This window comes from Colletotrichum paranaense (genome assembly GCF_030867605.1).
Source record: "Colletotrichum paranaense strain IMI 384185 chromosome Unknown Scaffold_6.1, whole genome shotgun sequence".
In the NCBI taxonomy this organism is placed as follows: domain Eukaryota; kingdom Fungi; phylum Ascomycota; class Sordariomycetes; order Glomerellales; family Glomerellaceae; genus Colletotrichum; species Colletotrichum paranaense.
The window spans coordinates 1480690-1505108 of NW_026848964.1; the positions used below are offsets into that span (position 1 = coordinate 1480690).

The window sequence follows — 24419 nt, forward strand, 5'->3', positions numbered from 1 at the left end:
TCGTCCCACTCCTCCCAACTGGTGAGTCGTGACTGCCAGTGAGGCCAGTGAGACGTCGCCCGTGCCACGCGGTTCAATGCGATGAACCTGGCAAACTGGCGACTCATTCAGCTCAAAGAAAAAGTGTCAGCTGCACGTCGCGTCTTTTTTGATTGTTTTTGTGGTCGCATGTTTTCAGTTCGGATAGACCCTTTTTTTCAATTCCCAATCACTTGGTAGACTTGCCGTAGATGTGCCGATAAATTGATTCAAATGCTACAGGCTTCATTTGCCACACCTAGCAATCTCTCTCTACATTGCAAAACATCGCCATCCACCGCCCAAGGTATAGCCATGCATGGCCACAACATTGAACTTGGGCTCGTGACACTGGATCTCGTCTACACAGTAGTCATTCGAATCTGAATCTCAGCTGGGACCAGTGTTACGTTGAACGCAGTGTCCTGATACCGATGCTACCTGGCCAACTTTCTTCGGACGACCACTGTTGGTGTTCCAGCCTGCCCAGAAAAATACCCGAAACTACAGTCCTAGTCCAGCACCACATTATAGCCTGAGAGGTGCAGAAGTTAGTCGCAGCGTCAAAAGCCGAGGATTTAATTTGTGGCTTGATTCTGAATTTTGCCTTCTCTCAAAACATCTCCCTTGACCTACCGATAGCTAGCAGGCCAATCAAAGTCGGCCAGTCCAAGGTATCCGTAGATCGACTATTAAATGCAACCCTTCGTGTTCGATTGCAACACCTCGTCCGCACTCTCGACTCTCTGATCGAATAGGCGGCAGGGTCTCTCGTCAACGGCCAAAATCATCTCCAAGCAATCGTAACGATCTCCGTCATGGCTTCCAACTCAACGTAACGAGTACGGAATGCAAGATGGAGTACTGAATGGTAACACGCAAGCGACCGTTTAGTCGTCTCTTTTCTTCGGGGTCGCGGGGGAGAGAAAAGGAAGAAAGAAACGTTATTCTTGTAACTCGAAATGTGGCGTTCTTACTTGGCTGCGATTGGCCCTTTCGCTAGGAGTGTATAATGTGGCAGGATCGCCCTCGTCAGACCGTTATGTTTAACCGTTAGGCAGCGCCGACTTCCGCCGATTCTGACGACAACTCTTGACCAAGTGCAGTCATGGCATTCGTATAAGAACTCATTGGAATTAGACAAGGGAGATTCGGAGAATGTGTGATATTTATAATCCAAACATCACTTTCTCTGAGTCCTTTGCTCTACACACATTATCTCTAGGCTCCTGACAAGACCAAGTACCACCAAAATCTCTACTCACCAAGCTCTCGTCCACCCGAACAAGAATTCAGTCTCAGCTACCTAAATTAAAAGAAACATGGCCTCATCACGCGCCTGGACATTCACCAACCGCGGCACCCCCCGCTCCGTCCTCTCCCTCATCTCCAGACCAACCCCAACCCTCCCACCAACAACCCAACTCCTCGCAAAAGCCAAACCCGTCCCCGGCGCCGCCGACGGCAACCAATGGCTCCTCGTAAAAGTCGCACACGCGGCCCTGAATCCGGGCGGACACCTCTACATCACCAAGCTACCCGGCGCCGTGCGCGCGAAGACGGCGGTGCCGGATTGGGACTTGAGCGGGACCGTAACGGATGTGTGGAGCCCCGAATCCGTTCCCGGGTCCGTTCCCGGGTCCGATTCCAATGTGGGTACGTCGTCGGCTCTCAACGCCGAACCAAGCACAACCGCAGCAGTCAAGAGCAGCACCTCCCGCTTCTTCTCACAGGGCGACCGCGTCGCAGCCTTCCTCCCCATATCCTACGCCTGGCCAACCGGCACCGGCGCCCTGGCAGAACACGTCCTCCTGCCCGCACGCTACGCCGTCCCCGTCCCCTCCCACGTCTCCCTCCGCGACGCGAGCTGCGTCATGACGGCAGGCTGCACCGCCGCCGTGACCGTCCGCGCGACGAGCCTCAAGCGAGGCGACAGGGTCCTCGTCAACGGCGCCAGCGGCGGCATCGGGTCTCTGGCCGTGCAGGTGGCGCGCGCCATCGTCGGGCGGGAGGGCCACGTCGTCGGCGTCTGTTCGGGGCGGAACGCGGAGAAGGTCTTGAGGCTCGGCGCTGACGAGGTCGTGGATTATACTGCGAGTCTTCCGGTGCCCGTCTCAAAAGTGTTGGGGGAGAAGTTTGGGGCTGAGGGGACAAGGTTCGATGCTGTTGTTGATTGTGTTGGTGTGCAGGATGTTTATGTGCACTGCGCGGAGTATCTGAAGCCCGATGGCGTGTACTCTGCTGTGGGGATCAAGCCGGCTGATCAGTCCGTCGGGGCTCTCGTCAAGGCGGGCTGGCAGATGCAGATGAATGCGCTGTGGCCCCGTTCGACTTGGTTGGGCGGCACGGGGAGGCGGTGGGCTGCGACGGCCATGATGGATCCTGGGAAGGCCTTGATGGAGGAGGTTGTTGCTATGCTGGCGGATGGGAGGATCAAGGCCGTCGTGGAGAGAGAGGTTGGATTTGAGGAGGCTGTGGACGGGTATGACATTGTTGGTAGTGGGAGGGCACGCGGGAAGGTTGTTGTCAATGTCGGTGGACAGTAATTCAGCTCGTGGAGAATCGGTGTTGTTTTAGAGGTACCACTGGATGTAAAATCTTTAGAAGTATTATTTCTATTGGATACATAGATTCCTAATTAGACTTCGTCTTATTCTGAGCTCTTCTATAGATCGATCTGACCGTCAAAGTATGATGTCAGTCTACAGTATGGTATATATCTTTGACTCTTCCTCTTCGATTAGCACAGCGCCCTTCGATGACAGCTCGCTCTCTCGTATGTCTCTCCAAGCCGTCCAGCATGTCTATATGCCGGAAACTCAACCTTCAGCACACGAGCTCCTGCGCATGTCTATAGTCGAAAGCCACCACAACGGCCTTTGCATACGAAAGAGCAGCAGTTAAAACCTAAGAATATCAGTACGTCTCTCGAGCGGTATTATACCTGAGCAACTTCAAAGGAGAAGATCTCAACCTACGAAGATATGCATCAACTGATGACTGGCCCCAAGTAAGTCAAACGTCCTCGGGAACCATCTCTCCGGAAACTGACCCAAGAACGATTAGCAAAGTCTCCCGTAGCCCACGCATCAAGTTCAACGACCACACTCCCCGCAAGAAACGCGAGGTCAGAAGTCACGTAAACACAAGAGCAATGACAACTCACCTTGGCCCAATACACCAAAACAGCAACACAATTCCACCCCGCCGTCCCCAAAACCCACCACCCGCCAACCTTATCCCACACCTCTCGTCCACCATCCGCAGCCAGCACCACCCCATGCCCGATAGGCGCCACAAACGCCGCGAGCCCAAACGCAGCAAACAACGCGGCGCGGTGGTGTCCCAAGTCCACGGCGCCCAGATCCGGCCTCGCAGTCGCCGCGGCGCAGAGGGCGGCCAGCAGGCCCGTCAGACCGACGTAGGCGTCCCGCGTGGCCGGGGAGCAGGGGAACACGTTGTGCGCTAGGGGAAAGACGGAGGACCACATTAGGGCGAGGACGCCGTGGAAGTCGGCTTTGATGCCCGAGAGGTACATGGATTCGCTGTGGGACATGAGGGTGTGGAAGCTTGAGGGGGCGGTCAGCTTTGTACCTCTCTGAACATGTCGGGAGACAAAGGACGAAACTAGAGAATTTGATAACGAAAGTGAACTTACGCCGTGGAAAGGACGAAACATGTTGTCACCCCAACAGCGTAGGCTGTACAGACGACTACGTCTGCGGCTGAGGCGATGCTCCATCTGGCTGGTATTCCATCGCTGAAGACGTAGAATGGCAGCAGAACGAAGATTATGGCTCCTATCACGTGAGAGTAGATGTTGACTGTTCTCGCTATCAGATTGTAATATTTTACCAGCCTGATGCTGTACTTTCAACTCACCCGACTCATTATGCGCATAGGTCCAACTGGCGAAACAGCCTGCCACGGAGCCACAAGCTGGTCTATCTCATCCAACATTAGAACAATTCATCAAGGAAACATCACCCTTATTCAGACATACTCACCGATATCCGGTCTTGATATGATCGCTCCCACATCTTGACTCAATCAGTTGCTTGGTCCAGTATACCACGAGGAAACAAACTCACTGTTGCCACTCAGCTACACACTTGAGCGTTAACTCTTCAACTCAAAGCAAGAAAACTTTCACAAGGTAGTCTAGTTGACTCACGTAACTCCTCCCACGAGAGCAGCGAAGCCGCCGGCTTGGCAACCTTTTCTTCCGCCTCCTGACTCGGCCCGCTCCAACTCCATAGCCGCCTCCCGGGCGAGTCGTTGTCGATGGCCGTCCTCAGCCTGCGTCTCAACGCCGATGTTGATAGCAGTGCTGCCATTGCGAAGCGCGGCTATCACACCTCTGTCCTTTTTTTCCGCGAGCGGGCGGGCGTTCTTCGGGGCGCGGCCTCGGTTGCTGGATGGAGTACGATGCGTGTACTCGCGAGTAAAAAAGTCTCGCCCAACCTTTCCAACGCTGTTATAGAACAATCGAATATAGGCTGAGTAAGTACAACGACCAAACTTCCAATCAAGGAGGTTTCGAAAAGGCTATAATGCAACCTGAAAGCCACGAGTGGGATACCGCAATACCCAAACTATACTCACGTGAAGCATCAACGCATCAAACAAATAGAGAAAAAAATCCCATCAACCTTCGACATCGACAGAGACTCCCATCGTAAATTCCCTTCAATGCCATGAATCTGCCCTATTCGCTTCCTTTACTGCCGCCATACCCGCCAAACAGGTGTACCAAAACAAGAAAGCCCACCGACTCGAAACCGCGCCCCGGAAGCGCGCCGATCCGGTGCGTCCCGTGCATCGGACCACCGCTAATTGCGACGACGCTGATGCATGCCCACGAATAATGGCAATCGGCATCCCGTAAACCCATCCAATTGAGAGAAACCTTTACAAGAAAATCCGCTAGGAGAAAAAGGTGAGCATAGTGCAGAAATGGAATCGTGCTGGAACTCCAATAGGGGGAAAACGTGCGCTTGATGCAAGGTTGGACCCTGAATCGAGGCAAACGTTGTGGTTCGTTGCCGCTAACTAGGTACAGCTCACTCAGGTTAAGTAGGAGATATTCTGGCATTTTGACTCTGGAGCCGGAATGAACACACTTTAGCCAGCAGAAACTACGTGGACGTTTTGACGTTCTAACACAAAGACTTCCCTGAACTAGCAGACTGAACGAGACCAATGCTAGCCGGTTGGCGGAGTATGTCCGAGAGGTCTGACCACGAATTTAGCATCTAAACGTAATTCATTTTGGGCAACGTTGAGCAGGTAGAGAAGATGTCATATTGTTTCCACGAGCGGGACTTGATGCATTACGAGACCTGATGTCGATGGAAACACCGAGGCCGAGGACAATTCGAAAATGGGGTGGAATCACAACCCGATGCTTCTTTATATCCGAATGATGGCATCTCAACCTACAATACACCATGGGAACAGAAACGGCGGCCCGGTCCCGGTTGATCAGATTGATTCAAGTCGGTCGTGCTCTCTTACAAGTGGAACGAATCGATAGTGGCGTTGGCAGTGACTTTGAGTCGTCGATTTTGTCTTCACAGTTCCTGGACACGACTGGGCAAAGTATATCTCTCTGGCCAGAAATGTCAAACATGAACTCATATTTCGAAAAGTCAATTACTAAACCAGAAGACGCAGGGGCTAATTGATTAACATCCCCTCTATCCGCCTCGTCGGCAGAACGGCTATTCCGGATCGTAAAGCCAACATCATATCACTTTCTCATCATAGTCCTGCACTTTCTGCAAAATCAACACGTCATGTTCGAAGCAAACTATCCAGATACAAAACCAAATGGCAGAAGCCCTACCTGAACCCCATGAGATCTAAATGACGCCCACGACAAAGCTCGTGATCCCTTCGGATTCTACTCCGCTCTCCATCATCACAGTAATACAGGAGCTGGCTGCCTCTGCCCACTGGTATCAATATGAGAGTTAGTATAAAAGGGCAAAGTAGTCCTCAGTATGTCCCGCCTTCACCTGAGGAGGGATTTTGAGCCTGGACCATTCCTTTCGCTATTGTCTTCTTCATAGAGGTGACGCATCAAGTGTCAACTGTTCGAGCTATTTAAGTCGCAAGACCCAAGAGGAACTTCGCAGGCTTCATCCTAAAGCGAAACTCTCTCAGCCGCCTCTCGTGTTTGCCCGCCACTTCCAACATCCAAGTATTCCATCCAGTATGATCACCTGGACAGGACGGAATACTGAGAAGAAGTCACTTAGCCCGATATAAGCCACACCCAACAAAGAGAAATGCCTGGCGCTGCACTAAGACTGCAACTACAACAGCGGTGCATCAGGCCCGAGAGAACGTACACGTTCAATCCTGCGGTCTCTTACCGAAGCTGTAAACCGCCTTTAATAGGGATCTATTTATATAGCAGACCAGGAGCATGTAATCTTTCGCTGAGCACCAGTTCACATTGCTAGAGACTTCTCAATGACAGGACCGTATGCCTGCCTCTGATGAATAGTCCATATCGGTATAAGACAGAAATGTCGTCTGGTCCCTCTGCTACGTCACCAGGACATCAAAAGCGACGCATATCATATGACAATCATGATCGCCTACGGTTTGCCTTCTCCCTAAATCACGTTTATGAATTCACGGACGGCTTCTGGGCGAGCGCAGTCTCTGAGAGGATAGTCTTCACCTTGAGTACGTCCAGTCCTTTCCACAGCTGCAAAGGCTCCATCGGATGGTAGCACCAGAATCGAAGGAAATGGGCCATCTTCGTGAGCACGTTGCCAGAACCGTTGGACTGCAAACAGGAAGCCTTGCCTTGGCCCCGAAAGACCGATTTGAAAGCGTCGGCTCCTTTGCGTACAAAGGGCGCTAGTATCAGCTCTGTATCCTCGCGCCTGGCAATCAATGTGCCCGTCCTCATAGCGAGACTGGTACCAGTATAGAGCTCAGGCACAGTCGTGAATGAAGGCAGCCATATGCGCCGGATCGAGAACCACTTACATGAGACGAATGTCACTGGCCGTTCTGCAGCACGCTTGCGCGTCTTCTTACCTGTTGCTCCCTTTCAGCCATTGGCACCGAAAGGCTTCACATGTTTCTGGAAGCCTTCGTTCTCCTGATCAACTCCTCGAAAACGTTGACGTGGGCTGTCAGCCACCACGTGAACAAAGGAGCAATGTCCGAACCCAGCCCATCTTGTCGTTGTTGGCATCCGGCACTCTGGGAGCCGCCGCCTCGCAAAGATGCTACCGGTCGGGCCAAGCCTCGTGCAACGTCGAATCCTCCAAATTTCAAAAGGGCGTCACCTCATGCTCCGTAACCGTAAAGCCTTTTTTCTCGATCTTGGTACGGGTCGGCCGACTCCCAGCGCCAGCACTTGAGCGAGACATTCCGCGTGCAACGTTTCCCGAAATCGCACTCCATCCTGACTCGCCATCGGGCCGGTGTTGCATGGCGCTCATTTACACTGCGACTTAGGCAGCAGGTTTTTGCCAACCCCCCCCAACAGAGTGCCAACTCCGGGTTTCTGGGTTCTGAGTAGTGACGAGAGTAAGCTTACGTGCAGGGTGCGCCTGAAGCTCAGTGGTCGCCGTGGTCTGTGGAGAGGGTGCGTAATTAACTTGTCGGAGGAGACTGTAACCTCGAGACCTCGCGATCGTCCTCGCTTCGAGGTGGATATAGCTTGTTGACCCGCTACACCACGTTGCCCCTCCGCACGAGGATCATCAATTAGCACGTCGGAACGAGGGACGGGCTTTTTCGAGACGCTACCCTGTCGATCCCAGTTCTCGCCGTGGCCTACGGACTGATGCATTCTCCAGACAGAACTTTGGTCAACGACTCGTTTCCTGTTTCCTTGGAGGGATACAAACCAAATGGCTGGGATAGCTTCTCATCACCGCTTGATGAGGTGTAACGACCCTAGCTCATGTCTCAGACATGTCATCTAGTGCGACCAGCTGCTGTGGGATCACCCAGGGCGAGAATCCCATGATGGGAGTTTCCGTGATCTGGAATCCAGTCGACCTGCCTCGGAGGGCGTCGTGGGCGTGCACACAGGAACGGACCGCTCAAATAATGAGCAAAAGGCGAAAGTCCCCCCCAGTTCTTCATGATCCTCAGCGCAAGGTACGAGTCAATATCCCCGTCTCTCCACGATTCGAAAGAATACGATGCCCCCAATACTATTTCAAAGTGGCTAGTGCTAAGGCGGCTTGTGCTCATTGGCAAGGGTGCGGTCCGCAGCGTCAGAGTGTATTACAGATCGCTTTCGTAGGGTTTGTGAGACACTGTGGACGTAGGACAGTACTCAGCGATCCCGTCTATGGTCTGACGGGTGCTGTATCCGGAATATGAAGACGGATTCATCTCTCTGATGCAAGACACTGTTTGTATCTGCCGCCGAGGAGAGAGAGAGAGAGAGAGAGAGAGAGAGTAAAAGTGTGCCAGCACTGGCTCGTTATTGGCACATCTCACTGCGCACCTATGCTATGAAGGCAGCTGTAAAATATGCCTGCTGAACTGGGAGTCCGAGGCACTCAAGTCCCTAACTGACCGAAGCTATTGGCGCAAATCGCAAGCCACACGAGAATCTCAATGTTGATCTGGACCTTGGCGGGGTATGAGTGGATATGTCGGGGACCTTCTATTAGACAGTAAGACTGACTGTCATGTCCAAGATGGCATTTCTGGCGTTAAACCCGCATCAGTGCCACGCGATTGACAACTGGCCAAGATGATCGAGTCTTGCTTAGGTCTAAGAGAAAAAAGCAAGCGAAGAGGGTTAAAGTATGTGGAGAGGCTCCTCAGAGGTGGATCAGGGGCATCGTCTTTGCACTGCACCAACCGCCTTTCAAACGCAAGCCACCTGCGTGCTGCCAACCAACTAGGCTGTTTCGGGGCGCCCATCAAGCTAGAGCCTCGGTACTCGCATGAGGTCCAGGTCAAGTCGGTTGACGGATGGTCTGACAGCCTGGCAAAACAAGGTATGAGTGCTGAGTCCGTACGGATGTCTGTATCCCCACGGAGTATCCGTGCAGAGTGTGAGAAATGATGATTTTGTACCACTCGGAGCGGACTAAGGACTACGGCGATATCGCCGGGGTTCGGCGGCGGACGTTATCCCGGGCCGGCCGTACTTGGTAAGCTGAACAAGCTGTGCAAAGACCCCACCCGAGACATAAAGCGGTTGGCTTGATCGGCCAGACGGAAACACAGTGGCGAGCGCAGAGCTCGGGCGAGTAGTTCAATCTGGGTTTAGGAGCTGATAGCAGCGCTTGCGGCGTAAGGGGACGATGGCTGATGACGATGCAGTCTCTGATGGGGGCTGAACTGAATGCTCTAATGCTCCAGCGTCAGCGAGATGAGAGATGAGAGGCCGTCGATAACAGACCCATTGTTCGGCCCCGGATTGGGGTGCTTTGTCCGCTCCTTGAATCCGTCTTCTGTGTGGTCAACCCTGATCCTGGCCGCTTCCGCTCCTGAGTGCCCTGCAAGATTGGCGACGTTGAGCCAGGGGCGCATACGTTAGGTGGTTCAGAGATATTGCGTGCGTTTGATCTGTCATAAGCGTTACGTCTTCAAGCGGCACGCTGGCACTGCCTTCGTTTTCTTTTTGAACGCGGGGGATGCATATCCGTAGGGAACGAGACGTGTCGGTACAAACTTGGATGTCGTTGGGTGCGGCGGCAGGCAAAATCTTCTCTAGCACAGATGTAAGCCGAGAAACCCAAGCAGGACACTGACCAGATGGTCGGTGCAATCCATACGTCCAAGGTGCCGGGCTTGCACGGAGACACCTTAATCGAAATCGGTTCGACTGCCGACGGCCAGGGGCATTGTAAAAGTGGGAGAGGGCAGCGGCGCGCTGATGCTCAAAATGGTAGATAGGACTGCGTTATTCGGGAGCAACGAGCTGAAGCGGGATGTCGGCTGCACTGGCCTGTCCAAAGTAGGACATCGCCCGTAGCTGATTGCCGGAACTTCTGCAGCAAAGCAAGCAAGTCGACACCATCTTGGACGGCTGAGTGTCAAGAGCCCTGGCCCAATTCCCGCACATGACCAGCTAGTATTTGCCCGACAGGCCAGTTTTGACTAGGGACGAGCGGCGCAGGCCGGTCTACTGTGTAGACTAGACCGTCTAGTCCAGGAGGCGCGCATGGAAAGGCAAGGCACAGTAGACAGGTTGATGGATCCCTCGGAGGCCATGGTGTGCTGCATGCATTGAGATCTCCGCAACGGTGCAGCATCATGGCGGAGAGGTTGGCGAGGTGGCGGAGACAGGAGGGCTTGGAGGGCTTGGAGGGCTTCGAGTGGCCATGATGGAATTCCAACTAGAGCTGTCTAGGTACCTGTGGGAGCCTGTAATTCAGGACTAATCTATGACGGCGACTAGCCAGTCGGGCGTGCGATGCGAGATGAGTGCGGCCTCACTGGCTTCATGTTGGAGAGGCCACATGGGCATTGGCTTGGGTCCCTTTATTAGCGTTGATGGTTGATGCGATGCAACGCGATGCCATGCCATGCGAGGCCTGCATGTGCTGCATATTTGAGTGCGCCCGCCCGCCCGCCCAACTGCAGGTTCAAGACAATTAGATCTGATATGTCGCTGGACTAATTAGACCAGACCAGACTTGGATGCTGCATACTGCGTACACTGAGGCGGCGATAAAAAAGCTTGGACACCTGTGCGGATGAGAACGAGTGGGGAGCAAGGTGGAAGGTTCGGTCCCTGAGATCCGCTCCGCGGCGTCGTAGGAGACAAAGTGCGCGGCGTACCAGTATGCTCCACGGATGCTGCGGCGGTCGAAAAAGTGACGAGAGAGGGGACAGTTCTTGGTTTACAAGATATGGTCTGATGCTGATGTCTCTTAAAGTAGCGGTGGGGGAAGAGGTATGGAGATTCTCATCGACCGACGCGTTCGAGATCCGTCTCACTGACAACGACTTCAAGCTGGAGACTGGAATTACAGGTATCCGTATCCGTACGTCTGCGTCAAGTGACGAAAAGTCTCCGGCGGCCATTTTTGTTCGCCTCTCTTGTCTCCCCTGTCGTTGTCGGCAGGAGCAGCCGCAGAGCAAGGCCAGCAAGCGGTGTTGTGTCGCATTAAAGGCTCGGAACGGCACATGAGCAGGACTAGTGCAGAGTCGCAAGAGTCAGGAACGACGGTGGCTGTTTTCTGGCTGATGTGATGCGATTTGCGAACCAACATAGGACGTTGTATGGAAATGGCACGCATGAAGCATGTGAAGGGTATAATAGTGGCTGGCGTGTCGTTGAGAAGAAAACCAGCCCGTGGCACCGTGTATGGAGTACGAAGTGTTTCCGAAGTGGTGCAGGAATGCGCTCGGTACCAGAGCAGCGGTGATTGATGAGCTCCCTCCGGGTTAGGCGTCCAAGATGGAGGTGGGTAATGTGAAGTTGCAATGACATGCCACACACAGCCATGTATGACACAGGCTACGATCCGGCTCCCGAGATGGCGTCCTCCATTGTTGTCTTGCTCACCATGTTCTGACTCTTTGGGGAGACGGCCTGAAACTGTACAACGCTGACTGCCGCCAACAACCGGAGCCGGGACGATAGCCGGTTCCTACTGGTCTTGGTGTTGGAGTTTTTGGGGAAACAAACGGCTCGACCGATGACGCCGCAAAGTCAGCTAGGCAGTTGAGGTGGAGAAGCGGTGGCTGATAGGATGAAATGCGATGCCGTCTCAAGTCGATTCAATCTGATGGGAAAGTGCGGATGGCGTATGAGTTGACAACGAAAGCCGACGAGGACATCAAAGAAGCGGACGGTAGAAGAGGCGCTAGAGGATAGTCAGAGACACGGCTTCGGGCGGATGGAATAAAAGCCAGTGAGGATGTCTGCAAACGGCGATGGAGTCGAAACGGCGCCAGCGTCATCTGAAAGCAGTCAAGCTCTTGGTGTCTATATCCCATACAGTATGTGAGTAAGGTATTCGTAGTCAGTACTGCGTAGGCCACAGGAATGTTTCTCCCTGGAATTGCGGCATTGGTTGCGTGTGTGTGTGTGTGTGTGTGTGTGTGTGTGTGTGTGTGTGTGTGTGTGTGTCCTGGAGAAGTCGAGAGGGTTTGACGGGAATGACAGGCAGGGGAGAAGTGGGTAGTGGACGGAGGAAATAACCAGAGCTCGCAGCTGGACCGGGGCCGCTGCAGGGGCATAGCAGGGATGAGAGAGGGTGAGCCAGGGCCAGCATGGCTAGAAGAGGGCTAATGTGTTTCTCTTTTAGCGATAGAAGTCTTCGAGTGTTTCTGCCCCTCTACTGCGCAGTAAGAGGTCCTCTCGCGTCTCGGCGCCCCTCGGTTCCTGACAGTGGAAGCGTCACGATGTGGACGACGCAGTCTCGTGGTGGAGCGACTCTGGCTGTAGAATTGCATTCGTAGCCAGTAGTCTGCTGATGCCCTGTATGCGTACGAATAGTCTCCGTGGCGATGGAACATGACCGTCGAGGTAGCCAGGGCTCATCCATCTGACAGCGCTTCTGCCGTGTGTGGCGTGGCTCTCTTCTTCTCGTTCTTCTCGTTCTTGTTCTTCTTCTCCTATTGCCTTATCTCCGTGTTTCCGCGTTTCCGCTTCTTCGAATTGCATCACTCCGGACTCTTTCTCTTTTGGTCCAGGGGCTTCCGAGGAGAGGTAGGGAGGTATCTCATGTAGATGGTGCGCCTAGAGATTTGAATGCACGGCATGGTTTTGGGAGAGGGAGAGAGAGACGCAGTCGTCTACGCCGCTGGCTCCAAGACCGAGTCTCTCCATGTGTGTGCTGCCATGAGCATGATGCACAGTGACTGTATACGTACTGTGATGCAAGTCAGTTGGAAGAGGATGCGTCCCAAGATGGTCTCAGAATAAGGTGAGGTCTGTCTGGAGAGAGAAAAGATTCCATACGGAGTACCTACGCAGTAGAGTCAATGACAGCGATACGTACCGTGGTAAGGTGGTATCCACTCTCGAACCCATCTGGTTTCGATAGCAGCGTGTCATTGGATGAGATAAGATGCCAGTGGAAGTGCCCCCAAGATGCAAAGCGGTCTCGAAGAAGGACGGGTCAGGGACATCCCCGTCCCTGCTCCAATGGTCCTACCCTGAACCCGGTACTTGCGGGTTGCACTTGCCGTCGTTGCTTTGCGCAGGTACCGTTCGTTCCTTCCATTCTTTTCCCCTTCCAAGACTGGACGGCAAGACCACAGGGCACTGAACAGTCGACACAGGCACAGGCACACAGGGCAGGCACGGCAGGGACCCGATTTAATTTTCATTTTTTCTTCTTCCTTGCCTTCCTCCTTGGCCCCCCCCCGGCGGGGAGCACCCTGTCCTTGACATCCCAACCGCGACCAGCGCCGGTACGTATCGAGTGTACCTCAAGAGCGGGCAGTGACAAGCAGCGAGTATTTCTCAAGGTATCCATCCCTTGACCTTGTGTCGTTCCACGCAATAAAAGTACCTGGTTCGGTAGTGTATTTTCTCCTATTCCACTCCGTACCTTTGCCTACAAATATGACATATGTACGTAACTATGAATGCGTCTATCTACGTCCGTACCTCTGCGTTGGAAGGGGGTTCTGCAGTCAGAGCCAACAAAGAAGACGTGGAAATGTGACAAAAGAGAGCGAGAGATATCTATGTCGCTACTGCGTAGGGAAGGAGGTGGCGACATAGAAGTAAAAAAGCGTTTGCTACGCTACATTTGAAATACACGTGCGAGGCAGATGCGTATATCCACCATTCCAACATTTCACCCCCGATCCAGTCCCAGTGATTCCAGTCCAGTCCTTCCCGTCAAGTCTTCGCGCCTTGGGTCTTGGACCTTGCTTGGTCTTGCTTAATTTCGCCTACCGCATAGTACGGACCGCTCCAGGACGGTGCGGTAAGGCCTGGTCTCCGTATAGCCTCCACTTACCTCTACGTAGTAAGGTACTCTTCTGCTTCTGCTTCTGCTTCTGCTTCTGCTTCTGCTTCTTTTGCTCCATTCTCATACTGCGCACTGCGTATGTACTCCGTAGGTTATTCTCCTAGACTCATAGTACCTTGTCGTCCGTTCTGCCTCCCTTCCTTCAGTCAGTCCCCATCATTTGTCTCCTCTCTGGCTCCATGTCACTGCGGGTTGTGGACTGGCCCTCGCAGTATCTCCCGTCTTCAGCGTGGAATCGTAATCATTCCCAGCTCGTCCTTACCCACACCCCCAACATCTCATCCGCTTCATTCGCCGTTAATGACTACAATTTTAAACGAAGAGAAGTGCTACCCTCCGCACCAGCAATCCAGTCTGCCTCTCTTCATGCCATTGTTCGCTGGCTCCGTCCCTGGAGCTTGTACCCCCTCCCTCAATCTCCTGCAGACCGCCTTCGCGGCTCGCCTTGGCCTTGCACTTACCTTAGTAACGGATTCCCGTCCCCTTCACCACCTCACCCCCCTCCCCTCCTCCATTATTGGCGGCCCCCATCCACCACGACCACACTACTACCAGTCTACCACCACCACTTACCTACTTCACACACACACATACCTTACACCTCTTTCTCTACTTTCCTCCGCCATCGCGCCTCATTTCTTCTTCTTCCTCTCCCAAGCCGGCCCAACCTCTGCTTCAACACAAATCGTTGTTTATTCTTCGCGCAGGTCAGGGGCGCTGGATCCAGAGACATCCATGGGAACAACTCACTGGTCCCTTTGTGCAGACCCGAGATACCGAATCCCCATCTGGACCCTGTAAACCTGTCCGTCCTCGATCCGACCTTTTCTTCTGCTGCATGCACAGCGCAACCGTCGTCAACCCTCGTTTAGACTGCATCCAGTCCTCCACCGCCGACGCCTGCTTTCAACATTAAGCATGCTTTTTTAATCCTCAACCTGATACCTTGGAGACCTTTCGAGTTCCTCTTTGGAGCAACGACGGTGCCTGGATACGCCTTACTAGTCACAACCCTTGTCTTAACCTCTTCCATCAGCCATGGAAACTTGCGAGGGAGTTCTCTTGATACCCCCTGATCGGGGCCAGATCTTGGGGCGCGCCATCTGGAAGGTATGGAATTGCGTTCGAACTCTCTGCAATATTGCCGTCCAAGAATTTTGTCTCTGACATTTTGCTTCTTCTTTCTAGCCACGATATGTTGTTGTGGGAGGCCGTAGTGTCTACAGAGAAGCCGTCACCAGTCCGACTTTCCCTCAAAATGCCGCTTCAACCCGCTCGAACGGGACCGGCACCAGATCCCAGCCGCGGACCCCTGGCAACGACGACTACTACATCTCCATCTTCAAGTCAAAGGTAAGGCTCAACATGACGGAGTTCTCTGGCCCAAACCTAAGCCACCTGAACTTGCAGGACGACTGGGAGCCCTCCTACCAATACCCCGTCAGCTCTGTCATAGACTGTCAGGTGCAGATGCTCGCCCATCGCAAGCAGGGCCCCGTTCTGCCCACTCTCGTTATCACCATCAACGACAAGGAGAAGAAACGCCGTTCCAGTAGGGCTGCTGGCCTCATCTCGAGCAAAGAGTCCACTGCGACTACGCTCTGGTTTCGAACGCCCCCCGACGACCATCATATTAGTCTACACGAATGGGCCCGGTTTATTATTTCGAGAAAACTTCCCATGAGCCCAGAAAGCCCGGCTTCTCCCTGTTTCACCAACCCCTTCGCCCAGCAGCGTTCTCGAGATGTCGATTATTTCCCTCGCCCTCCGAGTGGGAACCCGAATCCCCGTGGCACCCTGCAACACAAGAACTCGACGCAGACATACTCAAGCCGAGACCGACCCATCACATTCAGCTCCGATTCTCCGAGTCTGCGTTCTAAGCGCAGTGATGTCTCGTCACCGACAAGTACTACCCATCCTGCTCATATGGGCTTCACCATCCCAGACCCCAACAAATACACTACTGTTCTCCCCAGCGACATCCCCTCGCCTGTCACAACGATGTCTATGAGCGACTATCAACGGAGCGAATTGATTGAGGGATGGACAGCGGCACAAGGACGTTCATCTACCATCAGCTCACCAATCCGCGGTCGAGGCAGCGTCAGCTCAGGAGGTGCCCAACCTTTTCCCGGTGCCGATTCTAGTTCACCACCGAACCAGCGAGAGACGATCCTCGACCGTGCTTTCCAATTGCGCTGCATCCCTGGCTCCGAACTCGAGACTCCGGGTGAAGAGAAGCTCACATCGCTGGCTCGATTCGATGCATTGATGCGGGAGGCCGACGAGAAAATGCGCCAACAGGTGAAAGAAGCACATGCCGAGAAGATTGCGATGCTCAGCGCATTCGATGTCGATGAGGACTCATCCGAAGAGGAGGCTGATGACGACGAGGAAGATGAAGACGACGACGAGCATGACGAATATGCACACGAGGCGGATGCCAGTGGCAATCGCCAAACCTTGATCGCGCCCAATGCCCAACGCGCCCTCGAATATCTCGCCAGTCGCCAAGAGGAAGCCATGTCACCTCGCTCGCCCGTGATGAGGAGCCCGCCTGCCAACTTCAGTGTTCCCCTGCAGGCTCCTGCGCGGCCACACACGGCGCATTCCAGGATGCGGCCGGGTGTGACGCAAAGGACGTACAGCCAAACTCAGCCCATGGGCCAAGAGAGGCTCGATGTGCCAACCTCTTCATCCGGTAAGACATCCGATGATGCCAACTTCCGAACCAACGGGGAAAAGCGGGCGTCCGGCTCCAGCGCCAAGCGACTTAGCTTCAGCGAGTTCACCAAGCGTCTCTCGAGCACCAGCAGCTTACTTCTCGTCCAGACCAACACCAGCGGCGGGAGCAGTTGCGGCAGCAGCGAGTTCGACCCAAGTCCATCTCAGGTACCCAAAGGTACTTTGAACGCTAGGGGCGTTCCTCCGCGACCTCGAGACCTCGAGAGAGATGAGCAAGAACGGCGCTGTGGATGGCGAAACAGCATCGGCTTCACCGAGGGCGGTATGATTTGATCCGAATTACTACCGCCTGCCAATCGCCATGATTACCTACCCTCTTTACTATTGTCCACTCCGGCCGGATAGAACCCATACCATTATCCTTTCACCAAACCACAACCAACAGCTCAAACTTATACCCAACTCACGCCACAGCATAGTTGCTATATGTTGTACGATTTTTGATCTGACGATACCATTGTTTGCATCTAATAACGACTTATGATCGGGGTTCACAGAACACGGACCTGGCGTTTGATATTCGTTCTTATTCTCTACGCGTTGATTTCCCAGTTGGAAGTTCACAGCATCATTTCGAGGAGGGAGGCATTCATCAAAGGAAGCAGCACCTCGACGTCAGAGACTCGAGGCCTAGCGGAGTCGACAGAGTCCCTTCGGTACATCAAGGCACTCACTAGGCAAGCAATATGTCGGTCATACCACGTTGCGTCCTGCCCTTTCTTATGTATATGGCCAGTTTTGTCGTCCGTTGTCTGACGAGGCGGGTACCACATATTTTGCAGGACGCTACCTACGAGTTCCTGACTTTTATTTCTCAACGCAATTTACGTTCAGATGGACATATAGAAATGTTGTAGTACAAAGTTGACGAGGGTGGATGACATACCAATCTATGAAAAGCATTTGAAACATTTCATAACTTATTCCTCTTACTGTCGCTGTTCTCTTGGCGTTGGCTTCTTTTCCCCCCAAGATAGAAAAAAACTCTCATCCTCCACAACGAGTCAACAACACCCAGTCTTCACCCACTGAAGGGAGATTGAAGCAGCGGTCAAACAGCCTCACTGACGTTCTGACAGTCATGAAGTCCCCGCCCATTGTGGCACTGTTCATCTCATTTTCTAGCTTGCGACGTCCACGGGCGATTCCCGCGAGATCGGCGTCGTCGCCTTCCTTATTCCCACCATGTTTGCGGTCTTCCCAGTGTCCACAGTGCCACAGCAGAACAACCTCGTCCACCCAGGGGTCCCATATCGTCATGACAGAGAAAAACAGGGTCCTTTTCATTGGGTATTCGTCTGTACTCTGCCGGGCGAACACTCCCACCCCCCGGCAAACACAATCAGTGGGTCGGGACACCCCAGTCTTTCTCAACGGGCTCGGCAAGCCCCCCACTTCGGAGAGGATCTGGAATCCTAGAAGGGAAAGGAAAAAGGTACGTGGAGTTCAACACCCCCGTGGAGACGAAAACCTCCTTTTACAGGCCTCTGACTCTGTGTCTCTACGCAGTAAGGCCTTGTTTCCGACGAGAGAGAGGGCGGAGAAAAATCAGGGTAAGCAGTATCCGTAGTTCCAGTCGCCACTACCACCCCATTTGCTGACCTGTGGCATCGCAGGCCAGGAGCCCTGGGAAGAGGAACCAGGGGCGGGATGAAATCAGTCGAAAGGACCAATGTCGGTGAATTTGACCTTGTACGGAATACGGATAGTCGCTGAAGAACCTTTTCTTCTTCTCCTGCTACTTATTCAACATCCAAGTAGTTTTCTCCACAACTACATCTGCCTGCCAACAAAAACTTACACGGCATATTGGAAGGCAAGGACAAACGGACCTCGGGCGCGCCCGAGCTTTTTTCTTTCTTTGCGTTCTTCTGCCGCTCCCGGACCCCCTTTTTTCCTTCTGGAACTTCCGTTGCTTGTGGAGCATACAGTTTTTCTAGTCCTTCCAGAAGGACTATACGGCACTATACGGTATACGCAACTATCTTACGGATAGATTGCTATAGTAGAGTAAACCCTCGTGTTTAACAGAGTTTAACGACCAAATCGGCGGCGCCGATGACGGAAACAGGGAGCCGGCCTGTCTACCTACTGTGCCAGCAAGAGAGTGGACCACGCGTTGGCCTAGGCTCATTGGTTTCTGCGAGTGAATCTCGGGAGTTGCGACGCTGTCTCGACACCCAAGACATTTCATCATCATCCACCGTTCCGCCCACCGTATACTACATAAGACGCGAGCAAGGGGTGGTGGTGGTGGTAATTCTTTCCGCGTCCCTTCTTCTTTCTCCACAGCCGGGAATAATGGCAGATTGCAAGCAACACGGCACCGCCCGGGAGTTACACTGCAAGAACGATGGGGGGAAGGGGAGGCAAGGGGGTCACGAGAGGGTACTAGGGGGGTACGTAAGTCGTTCAACTGAGTCTTGCCCTGGACCGGACCGGGTAGAAGGGGGGGGGGGGTTCTTTTCTGTGGATTGAATGCGAGCCTACCACCTACGGATACATACGCTTCCCTCCCCCCAGTCGGGACGATCGAGCCGGAGCGGTGTGGAACTGCGGAGCCTGCGGCGGTCGGCGCCGGCAGGTCTGTTCTTTATGGGTATCAATAACCTCTAATCATTTGAGACTTAAGTCGGGTAAGTGCATTGCGAAGTTGCAAACACGAGTTGAAGAATCATCAGCGATCAGCCAGAAACATTAGAAACGGAAAATGCTTTTTTGCTTTTCTAGTCCTCGATACTCGAAAAAGGGGGACGACGCTTGTCACCCAATGCTAATCATCCAGCAAGCCTGAATCGAGTGTTTGCTCATGATATTTCTTCCACCGCATACGCCTAGCCGTGTCCCAGTCTCCGGTCTGGGTGAATTCTTCCCTTCCCACCTTCCCACTGTGTCTTTTCAACGCTTCTTTCCTGCGTCTTTTTTTTTTTTTTTCTTTTTGGCATCATCCGCACTCATTCACGTATTCCTCCTATTGGAGTCTCCGCCTTTGGGCCGTGGACCACGCATAATCGTCCAGCAACCCCAATCCACCGCCTGGTAGCATCTCCTATTGCAAGTACTGTTGCAGTGCTTGCTGCTGCTCTGGTGTGAGACGTGTGTTGACAAAGTTGACAATCGCGCCGTTGTGACGCTGGTTCGCGGAGCTGATGTACGCGCTGACCCAGGGAGCCACCGCCGTGACCTCTGGGTAGTCGTCACGCGCGATCGGCCGGCAGGTGTTGAGAGCAGTGTAGGACAGGCCGAAACCGATATCATCAACGTCAGCTTCGTTAATGAGCTCGTCACCCAGACCGGCCGACACCACGGGAGGGTTGACCAGAAGAGCAAGAAGAATCCTGCATGTATTGGCCCAGCCCTTGGCGAACTTCTGCGCAAAGGCCTGCGACTCGCAGAGAGTCTTGGTAAGACTGACTACTGCGAGCTTACGGTCGACAGGTCGTGCAAGCTTTTCCGTCTCGGCCAAGACAAATGGGGGGTAGACCTTGGCGAAGATGCCCTCCTGAATCTTCTCAGCGTGCTTCATGAAGTAATCAGCACCGAAACCAGCCTCAACTCGGGACGCCACGAGGTGGAAGAATCGAGCGAAGCGAAGCTTGAGCGAATCCGGCGGGCTGCCCTGCAGCTTGGCGAACAGCAGGTTCAGGATAGTACCAAAGTACTGATCAGTAACCCCACTGAGTGTAGTTAGTATGGAACTTTCAAAAGGTCTGTTGGCAAGGGATTGACATACGGCTCGAATGACTTGACGACTGCCTCCAAGATGTCAAATGCGTACAACTGGTACTTTTTGACAGCGAGGAGACGCTGGAAGATGCCGAGGATCTGCTCCAACTTGTTCTCGGAGACAATGAAAGCGGAAGTTGCCGGGATGATGGACGACAAAAGTCTGGTGCAGGCTGGGACGTTGCCTTTAGTGTCCCACAGAGCCGGTTCGAGCAGCGGGGACAGGAAAGCCTTGTAGTTGTCCGAGACTGCATCCGGAGGGCTTGACTCCAAGAGCTGGGCCAGAATCTGGAAAATGTACTGCAGGAACTCTGTGCCATCGTTAGCCAAGTCATTTTTGTGTCACTGGTCAACATACCGGTAACGTCCTCAACCAAGATCTGGTTGAATGGCTCCCAAAGCTTCTGGTTGAAAAGCGCAGCGTGCGTGGATGAGGTATATCTGACGAGAGCACCAAGGGCCTCGAAGTGGTAGTAGTAGAAGCGCGGGTTGCTAGGGTTCTGCTTGATCATGTTTGTGATGGCAACCAAGTGTGTCAGGACACCCTCAACCAGCGGCGCGGCACCGTCCTTCAGCACAATGAGAATTCTCATAACACATCTCATCAAGAACTCGTTCTCCTGCAGCTTGGCAGGGGTCTTCTCCTTCTCAATCAGCTTGAACAGATGCTCAAGCAAGTCCTTGGCGAACGGCTGGATGTCTTCGCGGGGGAACATGACCTTGCCCGAGTCGTCCGACAGGAAGAGCAGACGCTCGACCGCAATCGCAGCATATGAGTAGACCACGTAGTTGTCTGACGCCAGGTTCTGAATGAGGGGCGGGAACGCCAGCTTCCATTGCTCTTTTGTCAGTTGGCTGCGGAATGTGTGCAGGTACTTGATAGCGTCGACCTTGGAGATGGGCTCAACACCTCCGCTGGCCATCAGATCCGCAGCAATATGCTGTTCAAAAAAGTCCACGACGTTGACCAATGAATTGACCGTCTTGACACCCTGAGCGGCGGTAACAGATCCCTTGGCCGCGATGGAGATGAAGAGGTACACCGCCGTATCCTTTGCCTTCCAGTCGGATTTACCCTGCTCCAAGTAGTGGTTGATGTACTTGTAGACGACACCGGTGACGAGTTGCTCGTACTTTTCCTGAAGTCTTCTCAGGAAGTCGGTCGCGGATCGGCGTCTCGAGTCGGTGTCTGAGCCCTCCAAATCCCTGCGGATGTACTCGATCGGCTCATCCTCGAACAGCTCCAAATCAGACTCGCGCAGGGCAACGTTGGGCAGGATGACCTTTTCGACCACCTGGCCCAGAACGTTCTCGTCCGCAAAGACACCCGAGTGCTGCGAAGTGCCGGCGACAGCGGTCAGGAAGTGCAAAGCCTTGCTGACCAAAAGGTCGTACTTGGTCTCGGAGCCTGTGCTGGAGAGCAGATTCCAGGCATTGGTGATGAAGGGCTCCGTGTATTTTCCAAAGTCCTCGTCGTACTTGAGTGTGTAGAGCTCCAGAGCCTCGCAGATATCGGCCTTGACGGTATCGATGACGCTAGCTTCGGTATCGTCGTCGGTCTCCAGGATCGGGTTCGTGTATGTAAGGTACTTGTGCAACAGTTCTGAGATGGACGCCAGGTGCTCCTCGAAAATGGGGGGCATGTCGTGGGACGACAGGTCGTAAAAGATCTTGATCATGAGGCTCAGAGACTCGAACCAGCTCTTGAGGACATCCTTGTTCTGGGCGTTCTTTGTGATTTGCTCATCGGTCTGGACAAGCAGCTGCACAAAGGGTTGCGCAAATGTGCTGATGACGTGATTGATCTCAGTGTATAGCTCGTCTGTTCTGAAGAGAGGACGCCAGCGGACGAAAATGGAGTGGGCGACTTCGAGGACACCAATGTTGACCTTGGGATCGACGGGGGAAAATCTCTCGACGAGCTCTTGGGTCAGTGTTTGCCAACGCTCCCAGAAATCTGAATCGGCAATGATGCTGATAGCATCGCCGAGCTGGGTCTGGATGGTTGGTGGGCAAGAAATCATCAGCCCGATGAGCTGAGACTTGATGGTGTTCACCTCATCGGCGGGGAGCTTGTAGTTGCCATCGGCATCGACCCAGTTGGAGCGGATGAAGTTCTTGAAGGCCAAGGCGGCGGCTAGCCGGGTCTTGAGAGGAAGAGAATCTGAAGCGACAATGTTGAGGAGGTTGAGAGAGTATTGCGGCTTGGCTGCCTCTGCCTTGAGGGCTTGCTCGGCTGTTTTTCACGTTTGTTTATTAGCATACAAACAAGGTTGGCGGGGTACGAGGCAACGGCAACGGCAACAGCAATGGGAGGGCGGTGGTGGTACCTTTTCTGTGAGTGCTGGGATCTAAAGTAGCATCCAGCAGCTGGGCAATGGTGCCCATTTGGGAGGCCATCTTGACAGAGTTCGCAACGTCGGGAGAATGTGTGGTTGAGGAGTGGCGGTGGAAACTTGTTGTAGTGATGGCTTCTTTTGCCTGCGCTGAACTTTTTGGGATGGGGGGAGTGTTGCTGTGGGGGACGAGGCTGCCTTGTACCGTACCTTAGCTGACCTTGTGGAAAAGAGATGGAAGGTGCTGTGGGGCGCTTTCCATCATTGGCTGTTGACAATGACAGACACTGACAAGCGCCAGCCAAAGGAGACCGGGAGCTTTGTCGGAAAAACTGCAGGGAGAGGTACCTACAGTCTGCCTGTAAGGTACGTATAGGTAGGCAAACACCTTGGCACCCGAGGTACCTTAGGCAGTAGGCACCGGGGCAAGCGTGCGATTGGTCTGTGCGCTACAGAAGATGGAGAGACCTCAGGTAGGGCGATTGGAATGAAGCATCCGCCAGGCTTGACGCAGAACGGCAAAGAGACAAAGCTGCTGCTGAAGATAGTGTTTTACCTTCCCTGGCTGTTTACCTTAGGTCGTCAAGGGGTTTAGTTGAGTTCGGATCACACTAGGAAGCGTCATGGCTCGAAAGAAATTCTGCCACACGCCCGACTTTTGCGCTGGTACGGAGTACTGCACCTTCCACCTGTAGAGGACAGTTGCACAATAGGTACGATAGTGTCTACAAACAGATGCATAGAAACAGGAGGACTGAACAATGGAGCGCCCCTGCCGTTGGATGCCTAACTTATGATCTTGGTCCGGGCCGGTGCCGATTATTGTGGGACAAGTCCCGGAGTATCCCCAAAGACTCCCGTCATTTATACATTTGACGCCGGCGCATGCCGTCACTGTCAAAGCAGTAAGGTCCTTGATAGCTCTGCAAACGGAACAACATTGGTGCGAAACAAGCAGGATCAGCTGGCCATCCCAAGTGGGGCTAAATCCTACAGGTCCTTCAGCAGCCACGCAGTACCTGTAAGGTGGTAAGGTACCTGCAACGGGGGAACTGCACACACATTCCAGGCCGTGTCGGGGGGACAAAGCAAGCCAACCTATGGTAGGTTGAGGTGAGCGCCCACGAACTGTTGGTTCCTGCTGCAGGTACTTGCCGCATATTCTGCCCCCCTAAAAACCTGCGCACCTGCTACCTCCACCCCATGTGCCACCCGACTCATGGGATCAGCATTCCGTCAGCTTTTCCACCCCGTCACTGTTTCTTCGACTTGCACCACCCGCCGAAACCTCCAAAGGCCCACGATGCGATGTGATGTCGTGATAGCGCATTAGCAACTTCCGCTACTTGGCACAACGGGCACAACCCGATCAACCCTCAACCCTCCCACCCGGCTCCATCAACAACTCTACGAACTAGGACCGCCGCACCGCACCTGGCACTGGCATTGTTCTCTCGTGAGCTCCCATCGGCAACCATTCCGAGGTCCTCTCTTCCCGCCGTCTCGCTAGCTCTCAACTGGTTCCATTTGCGCCGGGGGCCTTGCTCACCCTCACACGCTTTGCGAGCCCGCCCCCTCCACCTCCCACTTCCACTTCGGGACCATCGACTATCTGGCCTGCCTGCAGCTTGCCTCGTCGGCCTCGCCTTGA

The 24419-nt window shown here is 53.7% G+C and overlaps 7 protein-coding genes across 7 annotated transcripts; 2 read left to right on the forward strand and 5 right to left on the reverse strand.

Moving 5' to 3' along the window:
- Nucleotides 1-1340: 1340 nt before the first annotated feature.
- CPAR01_08143 (uncharacterized protein) lies at nucleotides 1341-2564 on the forward strand (the record flags this gene model as incomplete). Its single annotated transcript, XM_060492412.1, has 1 exon — nucleotides 1341-2564. One exon carries the CDS (start codon nucleotides 1341-1343, stop codon nucleotides 2562-2564), a length of 1224 nt encoding a protein of 407 aa, XP_060348782.1.
- Nucleotides 2565-2844: 280 nt separating this feature from the next.
- CPAR01_08144 (uncharacterized protein) lies at nucleotides 2845-4355 on the reverse strand (the record flags this gene model as incomplete). The annotated part of the gene is made up of 8 exons (XM_060492413.1): nucleotides 2845-2925; nucleotides 2997-3065; nucleotides 3185-3587; nucleotides 3677-3842; nucleotides 3901-3962; nucleotides 4026-4058; nucleotides 4110-4122; nucleotides 4193-4355. The coding sequence occupies 8 exons, from the start codon at nucleotides 4353-4355 to the stop codon at nucleotides 2845-2847; spliced, it is 990 nt and encodes a 329-aa protein (XP_060348783.1).
- A 6044-nt stretch (nucleotides 4356-10399) lies between these two features.
- CPAR01_08145 (uncharacterized protein) lies at nucleotides 10400-11049 on the reverse strand (the record flags this gene model as incomplete). The annotated part of the gene is made up of 2 exons (XM_060492414.1): nucleotides 10400-10633; nucleotides 10681-11049. 2 exons carry the CDS (start codon nucleotides 11047-11049, stop codon nucleotides 10400-10402), a joined length of 603 nt encoding a protein of 200 aa, XP_060348784.1.
- A 699-nt stretch (nucleotides 11050-11748) lies between these two features.
- Nucleotides 11749-12245, reverse strand: CPAR01_08146 (uncharacterized protein; the record flags this gene model as incomplete). The annotated part of the gene is made up of 2 exons (XM_060492415.1): nucleotides 11749-11956; nucleotides 12001-12245. The coding sequence occupies 2 exons, from the start codon at nucleotides 12243-12245 to the stop codon at nucleotides 11749-11751; spliced, it is 453 nt and encodes a 150-aa protein (XP_060348785.1).
- Nucleotides 12246-12370: 125 nt separating this feature from the next.
- On the reverse strand, nucleotides 12371-12637 carry CPAR01_08147 (uncharacterized protein; the record flags this gene model as incomplete). Its single annotated transcript, XM_060492416.1, has 1 exon — nucleotides 12371-12637. One exon carries the CDS (start codon nucleotides 12635-12637, stop codon nucleotides 12371-12373), a length of 267 nt encoding a protein of 88 aa, XP_060348786.1.
- A 2359-nt stretch (nucleotides 12638-14996) lies between these two features.
- On the forward strand, nucleotides 14997-16979 carry CPAR01_08148 (uncharacterized protein; the record flags this gene model as incomplete). The annotated part of the gene is made up of 2 exons (XM_060492417.1): nucleotides 14997-15068; nucleotides 15147-16979. 2 exons carry the CDS (start codon nucleotides 14997-14999, stop codon nucleotides 16977-16979), a joined length of 1905 nt encoding a protein of 634 aa, XP_060348787.1.
- A 2776-nt stretch (nucleotides 16980-19755) lies between these two features.
- On the reverse strand, nucleotides 19756-22832 carry CPAR01_08149 (Cse1; the record flags this gene model as incomplete). The annotated part of the gene is made up of 4 exons (XM_060492418.1): nucleotides 19756-20383; nucleotides 20440-20743; nucleotides 20791-22668; nucleotides 22763-22832. 4 exons carry the CDS (start codon nucleotides 22830-22832, stop codon nucleotides 19756-19758), a joined length of 2880 nt encoding a protein of 959 aa, XP_060348788.1.
- Between the last annotated feature and the right edge of the window lie 1587 nt (nucleotides 22833-24419).